Raw genomic sequence first — 20,294 nt, forward strand, 5'->3', positions numbered from 1 at the left:
AGCTGCTGGGCGTCACCTCAAAGATCCTGTTTGTGAGGTGCGATGTGCGGGCTCTGTGCTTCTTCCTTAACACTACCAACTGCGTTAGTCACGTCCTGTTTCCTGGAACACGTTGTGTTATGCTTTTGGGATGTGCGTTTTACTCAAGTCAGTAGTGCTGGCAGTTTGCCTGCCAGTTGTGTTTTGAATCTGCATGAATGGTGAGTGATAATAGCCAATATTTCCTAAAGTCAAGGGTCAGACCTGGCATCCAAAGGGAGGGAGCTGGCCAACCACTTCCAGACGGAAGGCACGCCCATAATGATTGGTGAGTAAGGCTCATTGTGTAAAAGGAGAGCTGGGAGAGGGAGAGAGACATCAGTGGTTTTGAATTTAGGACTAACCCTTTCCAAGGGGCCATAGGCAATGTTCTTGAGCATGTCTGTCAGTTAAAATAATAATTAATGGTGAACGTTATTTGTGTAGCACCTTTGCTTTGCAGCCCTGGTTGCTGCATGATTATGGATTACCAAAATGGAGCCATTCACCATGTTTGATCCTGGATGTTTTTCCTCCTCCCCACCAGGAGGGGGAGTCCTGGCGCACACCATCCTGGGAGTGCTGTGGAGTGAGACCACGGGGCAGATCAAGTTCCTCATCCTGGACCCACACTACACTGGGGGGGAGGACCTACAGGTCATCACAGACAAGGTACAGGTGCACCTGCAGGTTATGGGGAGGACAGGGTGGCCATGGGTGGAAATGAGTTAAAAACCCTGCCCAGTGAAATCTGCACTTTCTTTCTGCACTTTTACACATTTTCACTTTTTTATTCCCATGAAATGTACTTCACTCTACTGCTGAAAAAGCCCGAATTTCATCAGACATGTTTGTGTGGGATGTGTATGTGACCATATGTGCAAAATCTACACAAATGACTGTCTGTTAAACAAACAGGGGATGAAGCAGTAGATATAGGTATATACAGGTGCCGAACAGAACACTGAACTGAATAAAAAGGGAGAGTCCACACACTGTGTGCTCCCCAGTGTCATAAAATTCAACATTGAAAAGTAACCGAAGTCTGAAGAAGAGCCGCTAGGTTTGAAACATCACTTACTTTCCCCCAAGTTAATAAACTTATGGAACTGGGAAATATACAGTGTGCAGACTCTTCCTTTTTATTCAGGGTAAAGCAGGCCTTGACTGTGGTGCACGTATTTGAGTGTGAAAGCACAGAGGAGTCACTCGGCTTCCTGTTCTCCTTCCCCAGGGCTGGTGTGGATGGAAAGGCCCGGAATTCTGGGATCAGAATGCCTACTATAACCTCTGCATGCCCCAGAGACCCAAGACCATATGACCAGCTGCTTTCTGCTCGTTTTTAATTAAAAGATTAAGGGTAATAATTTAATGTCACTTGCAAATTTGTAAATAAATGTGAACAATTCAGAAAATAAAGTAACGATGCATATATAAAAAAAGTGTAACATTTTATTTTAAATGAAATGTTTAACAGGAATGTTATTTGTATGCAACCTTTTCATTTTCACAATATACACAAGGTTGTGCAATGTCCTAGACAGGCTTGTGTTGTTTTTTTTTTTTCTTGTTAAAGCAAGGATAATATTCATTTATATGGTTTCTCACAGCATAGCAAAACCATAAATTATGTGGATCTATTGAATTAGCTTGGGCTAATTAAGTGGATGCTCTGCATGGACACAGGCTACTCTGAGATAAGGTCTTTCTCACTAAAACCAAATGCTCTTCGCAGAAGATAAACAAGAAAGCCTTCCTATGCGCATGCAGTAGGTCCAACCTACTATGCTTGTGTTTCCATACAGGAGTTCAGAAATGAGACCAACCAGGACAATTTCCGCTACAAAGGTTAATGTCACAACCCAGAGCTAGAGTTTTGATTAGTTTGACTAGTCCCATTTACTGGAGACCTTGGACTTATGCTCAGCCAGCTGATCATATCTCTCATTATGGAAACTTAGAGATCTACTGCCATTACATCCGTGAGAAATGACAGCAATCTACAGCACAGACTATCATTAGCTTCAGTGGTCACTCTCTCAGCATAGTCTTCTCTGTATTAAAGTCTCAAGGGTTTTTATGAGAAGATTAAATCCTCTCGTTCTTGGCTGAGACTATGGGGAAGGGAGCTTCTCTCGCTCCTGTGCATCTTTAAAACTTTCACCAACCACAGGGAGATTATTGCAAGTGCGCCCCCCTGTGGGGAGTGAGAGAACTGAATCTGAGACTTTCCCCCTGTGGCGTGGGAGTCTGCCAGCAAAGTGCTGACCGTGGATTCTTTTTCTCAAACAGCGGTGGGGATTGTGGGAGTATAGGACCAGGTAAACTGATCTTGGATCAGTTATTCCCCACTGATCTCTGAGTCATCATCTATTTTCAGAAGCCCTTGTTGTTGGACAGTTTTAGTCCAGAACAAGGAAGAAATTCTGCTGATGTGAACTTTGACAGGAAGTGGGATTAAAATCCACCAGTCAGCGCAGACTGCCTCTTGTGAAACCTCTTAAGCAGTCTCAGGCGCTACCGCTGCGGGATGTGTGTACTTGGCACTGTTCCTCCAGTCGGCCATCACCAGTCACACACCCGCTTCCTGTCTGGGACCACGCCGAAATCGCAGGTCCGCTTCTGTCCCACGGCTGTGCCGCCTCCACTGGCCATCTCCATGGAAACGCGTTCCGCTGGTGCGGTGTGTTTCAGGCTCCTGTTCATCCTCAGAGTGCTGAGATATTTGCCGCACTCCAGGTACCCGTACGTCCAGGCCAGGTCTTCCGCTGTCTTGCCGTCGTGGTTACAAATTCTAACCAATAAAAGAAATGCAGTAATTTTTAAAAAACTAAACGTGGAGGACAGAAGTTGCACAACTTAAAATGACTGAATTGTCCGTCTCCTATCGTAAGATAATGCTTGAGATGGAAGTCATAAATGAAAAATACACGTCATCTCCCAGCAAACACACACACACACGCTGACACGCTGCTAATGTGGTTAAGGGTTAATGATTCACAGACCTTCAGGTTAGCTGTGGGCCAAAAATGTCCAGATTTATAGGGCAGAATATCAATGTCAATGTCATCAATATTTTCTTAAAGAATCCAGTGTAATATCCTATAATGGGGCCCAGGACTACAGACAGCATCCCTGCACACACACACACATACACACACACACACTCTTCTTTCTGAAAACAGGTAGGCGCGAGTACTCACTCTAGTTGCGCATCACTGGCAATCAGGACACTGATGCATTCCAGGCTCCCTGCCCTTGCGGCTTTATGAATGGGCGTCTCTCCAGAAGAGTCCTGAAGCAATACGGGTGGAGCGCCACCAGAAACGCACGATTACACAGGGATTATAAACGAACGCGCAATAAAGCTGCCCGCTTTCAATAACAAAATTTTACTTTGTCATATGCCATGTGAAACTATCTTATGTTAAAACATTCCAGTAATTTCCAAATGGCATATTTCCGTTACATTTACATTTCAGTTAGGCATTTAGACACTTTTCCACAGTGACTTACGCATCTTAGTCTTTTTTGTGTAATGCATTAGTCAGTTGTGCCCCCTTTCTAACATAATAGGAATGTTGATCGTTGATGTAGTCAACAACAAGCACATCACAAACCTTTGGCTGATTTGCGTTTTTGTTTTTGCTATAGTGACTGTATGTGGAAGTGGAATTGTCATCAAAGACATTACTCCAGCAGTGTGTAGTGAACCAAGGGGAAATGCAACATACGCGAGGGTGACAGTTTCGTGAATGTGCTGAGCAAGGACATTGCGGGAGGGAGGCAAATACCTGCAGGTTTGCATCCGCGCCTGTTTGCAAAAGCCACAGCAAGCAGAAGGCTTGCCCTCCGCACGCGGCCAAATGTGCAGGGGACTGTCCCGACGGATCACCGGTGGAATTGACAGCACATCCGGCCTCGAGCAGGTTACTCAAACAGTCCAGCTGACGAAATGAAGATGCACGCATGATTACCTAAATAGAAGCCACCATGTTGGTGGTATGCAACTCATCACAGTTAAGTACTGCAACCACTACGCTTTCTCCTCTATAGAAACTAGTACACGACTAATGCATGAGAAAGAGTCCGTGTTTGTTTTGGTTTTTTTTAAATTACTCAACGAAAGTCACGTTTTTGAGATAATCACATGCATGTTCAAAGTTAACATGGTCAGATTTGTCCACAGATCCTGCGCATTTCTTCTGGAAATAAACTGCAGTTATAAAATGGACGATCACTGCTGAAATTCAAACGACTGAGTACCCCTAACTATTAAAATAAAGCAATGAGTATATTAATGTATCACAGATAACTACCACGCAGAGTGAACGGTTGCACAGTGACTTTACAAAACTAGGAATTGCATTGACACGCATTCTAGCGGACACATCTTTGACTAGTTGGACGTCTTTACAGTGTGTAACCTACACAAATCAATTAATGCGAGATGTTCTACGTTTAACAGATTAACATTGTTTCACCGTGGTACTTCATAATAAGAATAGAGTTCAATTAAAGGTGAAAAGTGCATAAAACGTTATGTTAGCCATACCTGTGAATCGGAGTCGAGCAAAAACATGTCGAGATCTCAGCAAAATGACCCTTGATGATTTAAAATAAATGTCTGGGGCAGCTCGGCACCTTGTAGATCCTCCTGCCGCTGCTGTTGTCATACACAAAACAAAGCGCATGTAGCCTACTAGTTCCAGCCGAACACGTGACTCTTTGAATCCGCCCAGCCAGTTTCTAACTGCATCGCTGTCTCCACACGTAGACCCGGCCTGCGGTTTGCAGGCGGAGCGCGAGAGCTGTGCGAAAGCACACGTACGCACTGGCAGATGGCTGCGCTGTCAGCCTGATTGAAGAGGGAAGTCCCGGCTCCTCTACTTCGAGCGCCTTCAAGGTCCCTTATCAATTATTTATTTTTAGAAGTTTGCGCGTTTCAGATAAAACACTAACATAATCGGAAATAAAACTGAGGTGATAATCTCAAAAATGCATAACAAGGCCTAATATCTTGCGATCGACGCGTTATTTTTGTTTACAGGACAATACGTAAAGTTTGAAAAGAATTACCAAATGTTATGTTCACGATTTATATAGAGGTATGACTAATCAAATGCCTAAAATTTCATCAAATATACACACACAGCCAAACCAATTCCTGTGAATTAGCACTAGCCAGTGTATATTAAATATAGTCACCTATATTTTATTGTCAAAAATAGATTATATTAAATAGAGACAATATAGTTATTCACTCGCACGAGGAATAAATGACGTACCCAGTCAGAGTAAAACAGTAAAGAACTGATTTAACACTGAATGTTTGTCCAGTCTGCTTATTTGAATGCATTATGAAATAATGTTCGCTTTTAATTGCAAGCCTCTTCTTACTGGACGACGCCTGTAGTTGTCAGGGGGGATGCGTAACCCGGCAACAATGAACTCTTTTCTTGAATTGGCGCATCATGTGTTAAACTGCCTACCGCCCAGCAGTAACTAGCTTAAACGGTGCCAGAAAGTGGGCGCTGCTGAAATGTTCAGCTGTTAAACTGTTCCAGGAATATAAAGAAGGTTGTAAATACTTCTATCAACAGCTAATTTAAATGGATAGTCTGAAATGCTGTCACCATGGAAAAATGTATCCTCATAAAACGTTAATAAGTGCAGGAGTGGTAAATCATATCAGAAAAGTTGCAAGACGTGGCACGCCAAGTATGGGGCACAAGTCTCTGGGCAATGCAGCAATCACATAAACAAAACTGAAACTGGAAGAAAACAAGGACCAGATAAAATGGTGGTTATTCATGTTCAGGTTATTATGTTTCCAGTAGTAGTAAGTTATTTTTTGTATTAGTTAAATTACAGTAATTAAACGTATGAGTCACTCCTATGGTTATTTTAAGAGTTACTATAAGATTTCAGGAAAAAGAATTACAAAAAAACAAAAAAAAAAAAAAACAGGAAAGACTGAACTCAGTTTCAGTTTCCTTATCTGTCCTAATAACTATAACCACATATCACAGTTTGTGCCATTTTAGTACTTTGCATAAAGTGCAACCCCTAAATAACAGTGAACACGGAAGTTATATTCACCTGCAATTTATTGCTTATAAACGCTCTATTCTATTCTTTGGTAAAAATAAAAATCTACTTCTATTCAACAGTAAAATAGTCACAATGACTTTTACATGAAGTATTGCACAATTAAGCCATTTAATGGACACAAAAACAAAACAAAACAAAACAAAAAAACTTCCAAGGAATGTTTTCTTTTTTTTGTTTGTCTTCTCATCGTAAGTACAACGTTCACCATTCTGTAACTATTCACGTAAATAAATAAGACCTTCACAGAGTCCGTAACGATGGCCGGCTCTCTGTGACAGAAACTGGCAGCTACCACTGGTTACCCTCCGCCCCCCATTTAAATACATAAGGGGGGGGGGAATTTAAAAGTAAAGACAAATGGTTTAAGATTTCTCCGCCCCGTTTTCCGACGGCGTGTCATCAAGTAAGTTCAGATAGGTTGTGCATCAGGAATGGAAAAAGAAATAAAGACGATTTCGTCAAGGCCAGATTCAATCTAACTGCACAGCGCTATGTCTTTACGTTAACCAAAAACAAAAAATAATAATAATTTTGGGAACACATGGGCTTTTGCTTTCGGCAGTTGAACGTAAAATGATACATAGCAATGAATGCAAAATGACATACTGTAGAAATGGAGAAAAATCTTGCATGTAAATTAAGGGCAGAACAAAGCAGTCAGACTGAATCTGTTTCTAAGCCTGCTCCTCTACAATAGTGTAGATCGTGTCATATTTCAGCTAATAGACATATTCTTTCCTGGACTGTATGGGTTTTGTCAGTGTCTAAACAGAGAAATATAAATTCCCTTCATCGTGGTTTTGTTTTCCTGTGCGTCTATGTGAATTGACAGACAATAACTACATGTCTCTAGTGTGCCTACTTCTACATTTGGTCATTTAATACACTTCCTCTTCATTGTCTATCTTGCTTGTGCAATGCAGCCATAAAGATTGGCAGGAAATTATCCTTCATAGTGTCTGGCTTATGGTCTTTGTCAGTTATGCTAGCTTTGTCTCTCTGGGTTGTGGGGACATCATCTTCGCTGAGTGTTAGCTCAGTTTTTTTTCTGAGAAGTACTTGAAGTTTTGTCCCTGGTCTGGTATTCGGGGTTTAAGGGTGGGGGTAAGGGGGGGGGGTCACACTTGGTCCACCTCCACGGCCAGTTCAGGACACAGTTCTCTCAGGGCCATCTCCATCAGGATCTGCACAGGCACACAGGAAAGGGTCTCCGTTTATCACAGAGTGAGAGAATTCATGGTACCAAGAATGGATGGAACTAATGTATGCTAACTGTGACTCGCTCATCTGAACCAATCATATCGTGGTGCTGTGGACAGGGAAAGCTTTTGATTGGTTCAAACAAGTAAATGCACAGCATCACTAGGTCACACTTCTGCTCTTTCATATCAAATGGGATTGAAAAGTAGAACCCTAGAATAAAATACCCTGAGCCCCGGGAAGTAACAACAATCTATATTATATATATATGTATATGTGTGTGTGTGTGTGTGTGTGTGTGTGTGTGTGTGTGTATACATATAAATATAAGTTCAAATGACAAAATGAAAAGTCAGTGAAAGCTCATGTTTGTCCGATGCGGTATAAACTTTAATACCCTCTCTTTCTGATTCTCTCTTTGGACAGCTGCATTGTCTGCATAATGGGCTATTGACGCAAGTAGTGCTATTTACTGTTCGTCTGCTTGGGTATCAAATGCTATTATCTAGCTTAGTAATGTCTAGTTAAATATTGGACTTTTTGAAGAAGGGTGATTCACTCTGTCTGATAACTGCTCTGAGACCGCTATTTGTTCTGCAACATTCTAGTTTTTAGCACATTTGCTGTGTACAATTTTTCATTGTTGTATTTTCTAAGTAACTGAGTCATAAATACTGGAATCATCTATCAAGTGAATTAGAAGCTACTTATGCAGGTGTAATGAGTGTTGTTTCCAATAAAACCTGCCTTAATTTACCTCAATGCAAATAAATATTTACTGTGACCCAGAGTAGTTCCAGTAATAACAGAGTAGTATGCAGACTCAAGATGTGTTGCGGGGCTCAATATAATGTTCAACAGTGGAAATCTGATGGAAACCTATGCTTTACTAAACATGGTACACTGGTCTGCATCCTACAATCCGTCGTCCTTTAGATTGGATTCAGGTGCAGAGGATTTAGATGTCAGCAGCAGCTGATCAGAAGGGGTTATGCTCTCTGCCTCCACTAGGTGGCAGGATTGGCTATGGCCAACAAGTTGTGCAAAATTGTGACTAAAACAACTTCAGCAGCAGCATAGTTCTGGTCTTTCCTCTGAGAACCCTTGGGTAATGTGTCCAAATGTAAAATCCAAACTTTTTGGAGTATATTTTTAATACAGGTCAAAACTGTACATATATTAAGTCATATATTATCTTTTGACACATATTGTTATTCATATCTTGTAGGCGATATGAAAACCAAATAAAACATTTATAAAATATTTATAAAATTGGGATATAATAAAATATATATAACGTTTTACCATATGACACGCTGTAAATTACTTTTATTTTTTATATACATTATTTATAAGTGTGTGTGTGTTTTAGGAATATCTCATTTATATTATTAACTGAAAACTTCATTTCCTGGGTGATGCCAATTCTGCACAGTACTGCAGGGCTCCTGGCCAGCTGGCACCACTACAGCGAGGCTTACGCAGAAGCTAAGCGCTCACAGAGGACGCACCAATCAGGAGTAGTGGGAGGGGCCGCGTGCTTCACTCACATAGAGGAGGTGCTTGTTGGCCTGGGACTCCTGCAGGGCGTTGAAGATCTTGATGATGCCGTAGCGAGCGTTCTGCTGCCCCACCAGGTTCTGGAGCGCATCTGCAGGGGGGGAACCGGACCAAACCCACAGCGTTACCGTCTCCATCCGGGACGTCCTGCCCTGCTGCCCATTATCATTCAAAGCAACCATCCCCATTTTTATGCACTGCTTTATTTACACTGCGGCAGCACCCTTCATTAATTCAGGAGGGCAAAGACCAGCACAAACATCCCCTGAAACAGAGGGGGGAGGGCTGCTCTTCATTTCGGACTGCTGACAGAGCTTTCTATCGTCAGCCAAAGCTTTCAGGACCATGGACAGAAGCAGCCTCACCTACGGTCACGCACAGCGGAGGCTGACTGGTAACCAGGTTGACCAGTAATGTTTCACTGCCAGCATAAGGCCAGATATTAAAGAACAGCAGGAATCAGATCCTCTCAGCTGCCAGCAGGGGGCTCCACTCTTCCCCCTCCTCCGTATGACACCTGCACTTTAGGCAGAGTAAAACTGCAGCACCTGAGCAGAGCTGTGTGACTACTAAATGGCTGCGTTAGCAAGGCTGGGGGGGCCGGGGGGCTGGGGGGAGTGTGGGGCCGAGAGGCTGGGATGGATGGAGGACCCTGTCACGGGCCTGAAGGGCCTCTTCCTCTCTGTCTCTCTCTCACACACTCGCTCATTAATGTGGTGCATTAGCAACGCTGCCAGCTTTCATTAAACAGGAAGAGACCAGCTCAACAGCAGAGGAAAGAGACAGAGAGAGACTGGGAGAGACAAGGAGAGAGAAACAGACAGACAGATAGTGACAGGGAGAGATCAGCTCAACAGCAGAGGAAAGAGACAGACAGAGAGACTGAGAGAGACACAAAGAGAGAGAGACAGACAGACAGAAACAGTGACAGGGAGAGATCAGCTCAACAGCAGAGGAAAGAGACAGACAGAGAGACTGAGAGAGACAGACAGAGAAACAGACAGACAGATACAGTGACAGGGAGAGATCAGCTCAACAGCAGAGGAAATAGACAGACAGAGACAGAGAGAGAAACAGACAGACAGATACAGTGACAGGGAGAGAAAGTGGGAAAGAGAGGGAGGAGCGGAGAGGCGGTACCGGGGATGTTGTCCAGAAGCTTCTGCTGGGCCCTCTCCTTGGTCTCCCGGCGCTCGGACTCGGACCGGCTCTTGTTGTGGGGCGCCAGCTTCCCGTTGGGCCAGAACGTGTCCCGAAACACGTTGATGTAGTACACCAGCATGGGCTCGCTGAAGATCCAGTGCACCGTGTCCCGGATCTGCCTGCAAAGGGGACACGAACACTGAGCATCACGGCATCGCCGCTCTCTACTATAAGCACAGACACGGACAGACACGCACGCACAGGCACAGGCGCGGACACACGCATGCACAGGAACAGGCACAGGCACGCGCAGAGGCACAAGCACAGGAACAGGCCCAGGCATGGGCACAGGCACAGGCCAATCTGCTGTGGCGCACAGTATGCGCTTGCTGTTATGGACATAGCAGCCAGTCATTTACAGTGGCCAGTCAGCACCTCTCTACAGCACTGCCTCCCCACCCTCCACCTGCCCTTGACAGAGAATTAGGGAGAAAATGTGGGATGAAATTGCAATTGAATTGGATTGAAAGTCCAAGCCATTAATGACTGCTGTCATTGCCTGCTGTGGATGCAGTGCTGTGGAGAAGTATTTGACCCCTTGCTGTTATTGCATATTTGTCACATTGAATGGTTTCAGAGCAAATACAGTATCCACAGTAAAAACATCATGCCAACAGTCAAATATGGAGGTGGTAGTGTGATGGTGTGGGGATGCCTGGCTGCTTCGGGACCTGGACGATTTGCCATTATTGGACGAACCATTAATTTTTCTGTCCCAGAGCAGAATTTATGGTACTTTCAATAATGTTCCTTCAAGTCGTGAAATAATTCATGAAATAAAATTTTATAATTTTTTTAATTTTGCGGTTAATAAGGTTCCCTTCATCTACTATTACATTTTGTCAAAATTATCTGAAAACAGTCAGCGTGACAAAATATGCAAAATGCAATTATAGAGGAAATCAGGAGGGGGGCAAATTCGTTTTCAAGGCACTAAGTCATCTCCACCCCAGGTGGATGTGACACATCAGCTATCGCCGTGGTTACAGCCATTACTGGCCTGACAAACATGTTTGGGAGTAAACAGGCCTTTGAGGCGGCTGGCTGTTGGCCCAGCAGGTGCTTCCATTTTTTAATGGCACCATTAACATCAGCGTCCGCATTTTACAATGGAAGCCGTGATAATCGTGACGTGACCTGGAGCTTGTTAATCACGACACTGCCAATCACGTCACTAACAGGAGCTTTCAAGTCACATCATGATGTGATTTAAAGCTTGTACACGTACACGCACACACACACACACACACACAAACACACACACACACACACACACACACACACACATACACACACAAAAGCACACACAGACACAAACACAAACAGACACACACACATATAGGGATACTGAGTCATTTCTGCAGGGTCTTCTGTGGCCAGGCATGGGTGTGACGCTTACTTGTTTATGGTCCGCCCAAACGTGACTTGGACCAGCGCGATCAGCGTCTTCCGCACCCACTTGAACACTGCGGCACAAACACAAATGAGCGGAGAGGCAGCTGAGGACTGGACCTGTTACATCCTTAAACCCCGCCCTATAGCTGACCCCTCCCACCAGCCACCAAACATTCTCCATCAAAAACCCCGCCCCATAGCTGACCCCTCCCACCAGCCACCACACGTTCCCCATGCACAGCACGTCAAAGCACACAAATAAGCACCAAGGTGTGTGTGTGTGTGTGTGTGAGCAATACCACTTCAGCTGCTTACAAAATGAACACAGCAAGTCAACCAGAAACCAGGGTAAAAAACGGTAAGGCAGAACCCAGTACTATGGATCACACGAAAGTACACTTTGTTCCATTTTACTGGTGCTATTAGTGCAGAAAATATGAACAAATCACAAAGATTGTACACAAGCTTGGGATCCTTTCGATCTTTGTTTCATATTGCCTGATCCCATGGAAGAGAGAGAATTAATATTTCAGAAAATAAAAATATTAAAGAGAATAATATATGTATTTAATAAAAACAAAAAAAATTCAAAACATGCAGCACACTGTTCCAGGCTGTTAAACCCTGTGCTCTAACATAGCCAGTCACCCTCCTCCACCCCCTGGTCTCTGTATGAAAGCTCCACCTACGGGCACAGAGCAGCAGCTGTCAGATCACATAAGCAGCCATGTTACTTTCACAGAGAAAAGAGTCTGAAGTACCGCTCAAACTCTCCCACTGTCCCCTGCCCAAGGATTAGTAACGGACAAAAATAGCCAGCATGTGCTCGCTGTAGCCAACTATACAATTCAGCCAGACACACTCACACTCACACACAAAGATATCATTGTAAGATATATACATACACCTGAAGAAACGCAGATGTATACACAGACTGAAGACAAGCTCAAGCACACAAATACACACGTCTGTACACGTACGCATTCACGCGTACACACACACACACACGTATGAAGTCACACACACAGACACAGAGAGTAAGGTCCGTGTGGAGAGTACTCACTGCCCCTGAGCTCAAAGATCTCTCCAATCAGCATGAAGCAGGGCTCAGCCAGAGACTCCTTCTTCCCATCCGTCTCGTCCCCGTAGTCAGACAGGTCACTGTCATCCTCAGCCTCCTCCTGCCCCAGCGACACAAACACTCAGCCGTCACGGATTCCCCACACAGAGCACATCAAAGTACACAAATAAGCACTGAAGTGTGTGTGCGTGCGTGTGTGTGTGTGTGCTTTTATACGTGCGTGTGTTTGTGTGTGAGAGTGCGAGAGAGTGAGTGCATAAGTGCGAGTGTGTGTCTGTGCCTGTCTGTCTGTCTGCATGCATGCATGCATGCATGCATGCATGCGCATGTGCTTGTGAACACATGTGCGTTCTTCACCTCCTGGTGGGAGAAGAAGTCTCCGGGCAGCCTCTCCAGGAAGGAGGCCAGGGAGAAGGAGGACTTCTTCTGGATGTCGATGACCTTCAGGTGCTCGGGGGAGGGGCTGAGGAAGGCGTACAGCGCCTCGCTCTGGCACAGGCGCTCGTCCGTCAGCATTTTCTGAGCAGGGAGGAAACAAACCACAACAGCCGCGCTAGCTGCCACCTCCATACAGACAAGCCCCGCAGGCTAGCCCTTAGCAACAGGATGAACATCTCACACAGGTTCCCGGAGGAATAAAAAGCATGTTCTGGAGCTCAAACATCACCAACAGGCAGCGAGCCTGATGACCAGCTTGCTCCAAGCTTGTTGGCCGAGTCTGGCCCTGAGTGCTGTGTTCTTCTGAGCCTGTCTTACCTGCAGGAAGGTACTGAGCTGGTTCTTCGATTTTTCCAGGAATTTTTGGTCTATGGATTTGAAGGGCAGTTTGCTGACTGAGGGCAGCTGAACCTTTTTGAGGGAAGGAAAACACTGCAGGGAGAGAGATAGAGAGAGAAAGAGAAAGAGAAAATAACAGGTCACATAACTTCTCCCCTTCGTGCATTTCCTTGACTGATCAAAATGCCTACGACGGCCCGAGGCAACATTATGACTCACTGCGTCTCCGCGGCAACGCAGCATTGTTAAGGTAATGACTAGCTCCCGGGCGGCATCTGAAAGGCCAGTGCGGCAGCGCTGATTAAAGACCCGGAGACGGGCCCCGTGCGCGTGGGCGGCGGTATGCCCGTGGGGTAAAATAAGGGCCCGAGCGGGGTCTGGGGCCTGGGGCCTGGGGCCGGTACCTCCGTCAGCTTCCTGTACAGAGCCTGGAACTCGCTCAGCTTCCTGGTGACGGCCCAGCGGTTGTTCGTGGAGTCGTCCGCGTCCAGCAGGCTGACGGACACGGAGTAGCACGGCATCTGCTCCCCGTTCTCCTCCACGGCCTGAGCAGCACAGGAGGCACAGTCACACTCAGCACAGGGAGCACAGTCACACTCCGCACAGGGAGCACAGTCATATTCAGCACAGGGAACACAATCAGACAGCACAGGTTACAGTCACACTCAGCACAGGGAGCACAGATCAGACAGACTCACCTCTCCGCTGCTGACGATGGCCCTCCACATGCCCAGGTTCTCACACCACCAGTCAGTCCTGGAGATGTGCTGCTGCAGGTCACTGTGCTCCTTCTCCATGGTCCCAATCTCCTCCTTCAGCTTGGACACGATCTGCGGAGAGAGAGCCGCGCTCAGAGTCTGGAGCCTATCCCATCCCGTCAGCCACACTGAGCTGAGTCTGGAGCCTATCCCATACCGTCAGCCACACTGAGCTCAGAGTCTGGAGCCTAAAACATCCCGTCAGCCAGACACCCTGAGGCCCTATAACTGTCCGTTTCTGCAGCCATAGAGTAAATGCAGACATCTATAGAGCACTATACTGTACATGTCTAGGCAATGTTTCAAAGACTGCAGGTTACAAAGGCAGAAGCCTTAACAAAACCAGAACTAATGATGTTGAACACGGTAACTCCTAGCACAGTAAAAGAAATGACTGTGCGTGTCCATAAGTGACCCTCTATGTGTGTATAATATAAACATCAGCGAAGCTGAACAACTGCTCTGTATTTCCCCCGTACCTTTTTGTCGGGTTTGGGCGCGCTCTGAATGGACTCCAGGGCTTGGCGCTTGTACTCCAGCTTGTCGTGCAGCTGGTGCAGCTTGCTGGTGGCGTAGCTGGCCTGCACGTTGATGCAGTGGCTGCCCTCGTCCAGCACCTCCTCTCCGCTCTCGATGGCCTGGCACTGCGAGAGAGAGAGAGACGCTCCAGCTTGCAAACGCGCACACGTCCATTTGTTTTTCTCCATGAAGCACTGCCATTTTACACTTCATTTCAATACAATGACAAAAAAACATACACACACATAAAACTGTTTCAGGGGAAGTGACTGAATTCATGCATTTAAACCTGGTCTAGCTCCATTTTGTTGGGGGAAAACACATTAAGCCTTGGATATCAAGAGCATGCTTGAGTCATATTCTATTGGCGTGCACGCCCGTGTGTCTAAACGAGCGACAGGCTTGCTCAGATTTTGAGAGGCGACCCACCCCCTCTCCCCACGCCCTGCCCTGCTCACCATCTCGTCCTTGTCCTCCCCGCAGGCCTTGGAGTTGCTGTGCTGCTCCTCCCTCTTCCGGAGCCTGTCGTACAGGTCGCTCACCAGGAAGGACGGGTAGTAGCGCTCCTTCATGGTCTCGTACACGTCGCCCTGGATCTTGTGGAACACGTCCGTGCCCTTGTTCCCCACCAGTGTCTGCTGGATCTCCTTGTACAGGGCCTTCTCCACCGGGATCTCCCGGCTCTCCACAAAGAAGTTCTGGTAGATCTCCCCCACCAGCTGGGGGACCTCATTCTGTGGACAAAGTAATGGAGGAACACATCTGTCAACAAGATGCAAATGGCGTTTGCCATCTATCTTGACCACATCTAGTTCCATTTTCAATCTGACAGGTCCCAGCTTGAAATCTAATAAAGTCCACAGCCTTGGTGTTAGGCCAAGCGAGCTAATCCTACCGCTTACCGTGTGGCCGCCATTACATACGTGCCAGTAATTACCCAATGACTTAGCGGGTCCGGCAGAAACGGGTACGGTCCAATCGAGTGTGAGACCCTGAGATGAGACCGCTGAAGACCGTGAGAGCCCCAGCAGGGGCTGCGCACCAGAACGGAGGAAACGAGGACGGCGCAGGGCGGCGGGCGGGGGGTTGGGTGCTCCCGGTGTTCCGCTGCCACTCGTATAAGCCTTTCTCATCCCTTCTGTGTAGGGCTCTGCGGGCCCTTGAGCCTGTGTAAATGTCAGGGCGGCATAATGAACCCGCCTGTGCCGGGGGCTCTGCGGCCGCTCTGCCTCGCAACGGATTAACGGCACTCCGAGCTGGGCGGCGGGGGAGGCGCGTCTGCGATCAGGGTCGCCGGCCAATCACAGCAGCGTACTGCAGGCAGGGGGAGGTGACATCTGATAGGTGGCCTGACTCAAGTGCGTAGTTGTCCAGGTACCCTCGGAAACTTCGGTTTTACTGTACGGTGGAGGAACATACTAATTGGCAGTCTGTTTTACTGTAGGGAGGGGGGGGGGGGGGCATACCTTATTGGCGGTCTTCAGCGTCTCCACCAGCTCCCAGAAGCTGATGAGGGCTCTCTTGTCCACCCTCTCCATGTAGGCTCGGAAGTAGCCCCGGTAGGCCGAGCTGGACATGATCTCCTCGAACTGCAGGATCTGAGGAGACCGCAGATCATTTCAAGGGTGGCATGGCCAAACAACGTTAACACAACGTCAATATAACTCACGCAAACAATGCAGTTTCTACACCGTGTGTTAATCCCAAATGCACTGATTTCCCTTCCACACAATGAACAATGACATTGATTATTTAAATTATCCTGCACTTGCCAGAAATCAGTGCTGAGCACTGGCTGGGGAATTGGAACCCTGTAATCAGAATCAGGCCGGTAGTTCAGCCAATGTGCCCTTGATCCAGGCTCTTACTAATAAAAAGCTTCAATAATTATCCAGCTAACAGGAACAGACAGCATGCAAAATGAAAACTGTAACATTTGACCGTACAAAAACTAAATGTGAGAATAAACGGAAGCATGGGATGGTTTCACACATGCTCTAGACTAAAGGTGAGACAGACAGCATTCACGTGCACCTAGACCAGTGGTTTCTGAACCTCCCCTCAGGTACCCCCAAGCAGGATCCAGGTATCCTAGGGCTAGATTAATTGTATTGGGTGTGCATGATGCGGAACACACAAAATAACTGGAACCAGCAGTTGGTAGCAGAACAGAAGTTTGGGAACTAGTGACCGGGACGATGAGGCGGCGGTGGGTAGCACTGGCACGTATCGACACTGGGGGAGGGGGATGAAGAGAGGAAAAGAGCGAGGGAACAAGCGGCCCCAGAAAACGCCGCCTTCGGCAAACCGAATCGCCCGCCTGAGCAGAGTCGATACCGGAGTCTCAAAAACGTCTCTCCCAGCACCGCGCTTACTGAGCCCAGACCGCCTCCTTTCGCTTCTGCTTCCTCTCTTTTACTTTGCTTTCGTTCATCTCGTAAATAGAGGTGGAGGTCTAAAAATAGGCCCTTCGTGCAGATGACGTGCGTTGGAAGGGAAAAGAAAAGCCTCGACCCAAAAGAAACATCGGATGAATTTAATTATTCATCTGAGCTCCTCCTGTAATAAAGCAGACAGCCTGAGGGATGTTCTGTCAGAGGCTCATATGTCCTTCGGCAGAGAGGAAAGGACATCTAACCTGAAGCAGAAGAAGCTGATGTGGCTTTTCTGACCTCTCCTGCCAACATCCCACAGATTCTTGATTCTCAACACCATACTGTGAAATTTTCCAAAGCAACTTAATCTTAAAACAGCATCAATGTGCCTGTTAATAAGCCAAAAGTGTTAGCATTTCAGGCAGCAGATCTGAGTGGAACCCACCCACTCTCCTATCTGTGTGACTGACACAAACTTACACTCCGGTCTCCAGCTGTCTGTGTGGGGACATTTTTTCCCCCTAGCAGTTTGAAAACCCCCTGATGAGATAACAATATTTTTTGTGAGCAGAGCACCAGCCGGGGGGGCGGCAGGGGGGGTTCCTACTAACCCCCCTGGGCCCCCCCGCTGACGCACTTCTCTCCGTCTCACCTTCTGGCTCTGGGGGGCGTCTCCCTCGTCGGCGCCCCCCTCCTCCTGCTGCTCGTAGTCGGGCCCCCCCAGCAGCCGGATCCTCTTCTCGCTCTGCTTCTTGGCCACGGTCAGCTGGTTGATGTAGCGCTTCATGTTGCGCGCGCGCAGCAGGTCCGCCTTCATGGCCGCCGTCTCCTTCCCTTTGCCGTCTGCCGCGGGGACCAGGGGGGCAGAGGGAGGAGCCGTTAGCGTGATCTTACCGTCGTTTCTTTTAATCTTTTAGCACTTTTTTTACTTTTATTAATCCTTTAATTAACCAGGACTGGCTCATTGAGATTAAATATCTCTCTTTCAAGAGCAACCTGGCCTAGACATTTAGCAGAAAGTCAATTGCACAAAGTCACAGACAGAGAACATATCAAACTATAGCAAAATGAGCTAAAATGGCGATCATAGATATGGTACATGGCACACAAGGCAACAGCTTTGAAACAAAGAAAAAGTGGATTTGCTGCATGTAGAAATGTTTAAATGGCAATCTGTCATCAGGAGTTGCCTGAATCTCGTTTCTTTAACTTCACACTGATTAAAATTTGAGTAATAAAATAAAATAAAATAAAAAATTTTCGCTTTTAAATTAAACCGAATCTTTGTGGTAATTCTGCAATCACTTCTTCAAAGGCAGGCAGATTAGACATACTGTGACAGAGAAATTAAACAGGGAACTGAAAAAAGGGAGTTCACTGATCACTGGTTAGGCAAACATTTTGTGCACAGCCTTTTATAGACAGCAGCGCAAGCAAGACCGAGTCGCAAATAACACACACAGCACCGCGGTGTCAGCCCAGGCTTAATGAAAGATTCTTATCGTCATTCATACCGCGGAGGAAATACCAGCGGCCTCCTCCACCTTAGGAGAAGGGCACGGGCATCCCTATTCATGTGACTTTTCATTTAATTAAATATGCAACTCCTCGCATTTAAAATCTCTGTCAAAGAGCAACCGTGGCATTATGAACCAGTCGGCCCAGCGAGCAGCGTCGGGCGCATCTCCCGCCGCTGATAGCACAGCGCAGACTGTGACCTCGTTAAAACGTCTGTTTACTGAGATTTGCTGGACCGGTGAGCCGTGCAGCGCACACGCGGGCGCTGAAAAACCCCTCGACCGAATCCTGATTCTGAGCGAGGGGAGCGATCAGAGAAACGCCTGGACGTTTTATTATTATCTGAACAGGATCCCCCAGTCTGGCTCCATGGGAACAACTTCACCCTGCATCATTTCCAGACAGCGACAGCGATGGGGTTGTACGTCAACAGAGCGATGTCTTTATCGGAGAGGAGATGTGCTCTGTTGCAGTGCCTGGGGGGGGGGGGGGGGGGGGGGGGGGTTGGGGGGGGGATGTGTTACCTTTCTGCTTCTTCAGCTGAGGTAGGCTGCTGATGGTGGTTGCCTGGATGATCTCCACGACGATCTGGTATCTGTGGAGATGGAGGAGGAGCTTCTGTCAGTCTGTCAGACGATGAGAGGCACTTCGCAAGAGGCACTGAATTTGAGCTAAACTCACATTTCACTCTATCTTCAGGGTTCCAGGGACAACATCAGTACCACACACCCCATACCTGGAGTCACACACACTGGAGCTACACACCCCATGAGTACCCATATTAATACTCAATCATGGGATATATCTCAGTTATTTTCCCCCCATTGCAGGAGTACCGTCTAGGCTCACATGCATTTGTATTGTAACCCAGAAGCCTTTTTTAAAATACAGAAAAGGAACAATAATCACTGCAGAAAGCCAGCGTTCACCTGCAATGCAGCACAATCTGTTAGCATTTAAGCACAGCGTGCTTCCCGATGAAAAGCTGTTTTAGTGATGGGCAGTGTGACGCTAAGAAGACCAAGTTTCACACGCTGTGATTTTAATCAAGAGTTCCGGCTTACCAGCGGTGCACAAAAGCAATGTGCGTCACGTTAAAAGAAGAACGAATTAAAAACCAAACTTTCATTTAAGGATATAAACACAATTTTAACCTGCTCATTGCTGTAATTTACTCGTATACGTATTTTTTGGGAACTTTCATTTCATTACTGCTGAAATGATGACACCATTGCCTATGTTAAAATGATATGCGCAGTGCTATTCTCTGTCACTGTAGCAGCCTTTCAGTGCCATCTCTCTCTCACACTCATACTGAATCCACACCATTAAAATGAGTAGACGTTTTCACTGTTTTCACTGTTGACTCAGCTGTCACACTGCCGACAGCGCAGCAGCCCAAAGCAGTTCATTCTCCGACAGCAGGCTACCGCAAAGAATGCTGGGTAACCCTCAGACCTCAATAAGCCGGTCTAATAACTGAAAAACAAAGAACTCAAAAAGCCTAACAATCTTCAGAGTCGCGTTCACCTCAGAACATTGTCTGATTACATGGGAGATTTACAGCAAAGTGGAAAATCGCTGATGCCTTTACCTGTGAGGTGAGAGAGGGCTGTGTTTATTTTTTAAAGGCATACTACGCAGGATTTATTTCCTTGCTTCGCTCCAGTGTTTACAATCAAAAACGTCTCCGTCGCTGTTGTCAACCCCGGTTTAAGCCAGCCTTGAGTCACTGATGCATCAGCAGAGAATGTTCAGGTTTGAATGGCCACCTCC

At 46.6% G+C, this 20,294-nt stretch overlaps 3 protein-coding genes across 3 annotated transcripts in view; 1 reads left to right on the top strand and 2 right to left on the bottom strand.

Annotated features, from left to right (window-relative positions):
- The window catches only part of ufsp2 (ufm1-specific peptidase 2), a 5,872-nt gene extending 4,318 nt beyond the window's left edge, over positions 1-1,554 (top strand). The window contains exons 9-12 of the mRNA XM_035418196.1: positions 1-37; positions 231-307; positions 566-690; positions 1,253-1,554. The exon at positions 1-37 is cut by the window's left edge and continues 88 nt beyond it. Of these exons, the coding sequence (XP_035274087.1) occupies positions 1-37; positions 231-307; positions 566-690; positions 1,253-1,339 (326 nt within the window). The 3' untranslated portion in view covers positions 1,340-1,554. The remainder of the gene's footprint in view (positions 38-230; positions 308-565; positions 691-1,252) is intronic.
- A 495-nt stretch (positions 1,555-2,049) lies between these two features.
- Positions 2,050-5,981, bottom strand: ankrd37 (ankyrin repeat domain 37). The gene is made up of 4 exons (XM_035418197.1): positions 4,574-5,981; positions 3,813-3,965; positions 3,222-3,313; positions 2,050-2,812 (listed from the first exon to the last, which is right to left on the bottom strand). Exons 1-4 carry the CDS (start codon positions 4,598-4,600, stop codon positions 2,584-2,586), a joined length of 501 nt encoding a protein of 166 aa, XP_035274088.1. The 5' UTR covers positions 4,601-5,981; the 3' UTR covers positions 2,050-2,583.
- Positions 5,982-6,216: 235 nt separating this feature from the next.
- The window catches only part of LOC118227582 (sorting nexin-25-like), a 28,071-nt gene continuing 13,993 nt past the window's right edge, over positions 6,217-20,294 (bottom strand). Inside the window, exons 6-19 of the mRNA XM_035418195.1 lie at positions 19,043-19,113; positions 17,653-17,843; positions 16,092-16,223; positions 15,084-15,359; positions 14,586-14,750; positions 14,047-14,178; positions 13,753-13,893; positions 13,328-13,441; positions 12,929-13,090; positions 12,554-12,671; positions 11,495-11,561; positions 10,033-10,214; positions 8,883-8,983; positions 6,217-7,316 (exon numbers count right to left, since the gene is read on the bottom strand). Coding sequence (XP_035274086.1) covers positions 7,251-7,316; positions 8,883-8,983; positions 10,033-10,214; positions 11,495-11,561; positions 12,554-12,671; positions 12,929-13,090; positions 13,328-13,441; positions 13,753-13,893; positions 14,047-14,178; positions 14,586-14,750; positions 15,084-15,359; positions 16,092-16,223; positions 17,653-17,843; positions 19,043-19,113 — 1,918 coding nt within the window. The 3' untranslated portion in view covers positions 6,217-7,250. The remainder of the gene's footprint in view (positions 7,317-8,882; positions 8,984-10,032; positions 10,215-11,494; positions 11,562-12,553; positions 12,672-12,928; positions 13,091-13,327; positions 13,442-13,752; positions 13,894-14,046; positions 14,179-14,585; positions 14,751-15,083; positions 15,360-16,091; positions 16,224-17,652; positions 17,844-19,042; positions 19,114-20,294) is intronic.

This window comes from Anguilla anguilla, chromosome 5, assembly GCF_013347855.1.
Source record: "Anguilla anguilla isolate fAngAng1 chromosome 5, fAngAng1.pri, whole genome shotgun sequence".
Taxonomy (NCBI): Eukaryota; Metazoa; Chordata; class Actinopteri; order Anguilliformes; family Anguillidae; genus Anguilla; species Anguilla anguilla.

Coding starts and splice junctions, on each gene's coding strand:
- ankrd37 (XM_035418197.1), bottom strand. CDS start 4,600: ATGTTTTTGCTCGACTCCGATTCACAG. Junction 3,966..4,573: donor TGCTCGACTCCGATTCACAG/GTATGGCTAACA, acceptor TCATTTCGTCAG/CTGGACTGTTTGAGTAACCT. Junction 2,813..3,221: donor GCCAGTGATGCGCAACTAGA/GTGAGTACTCGC, acceptor TTTATTGGTTAG/AATTTGTAACCACGACGGCA.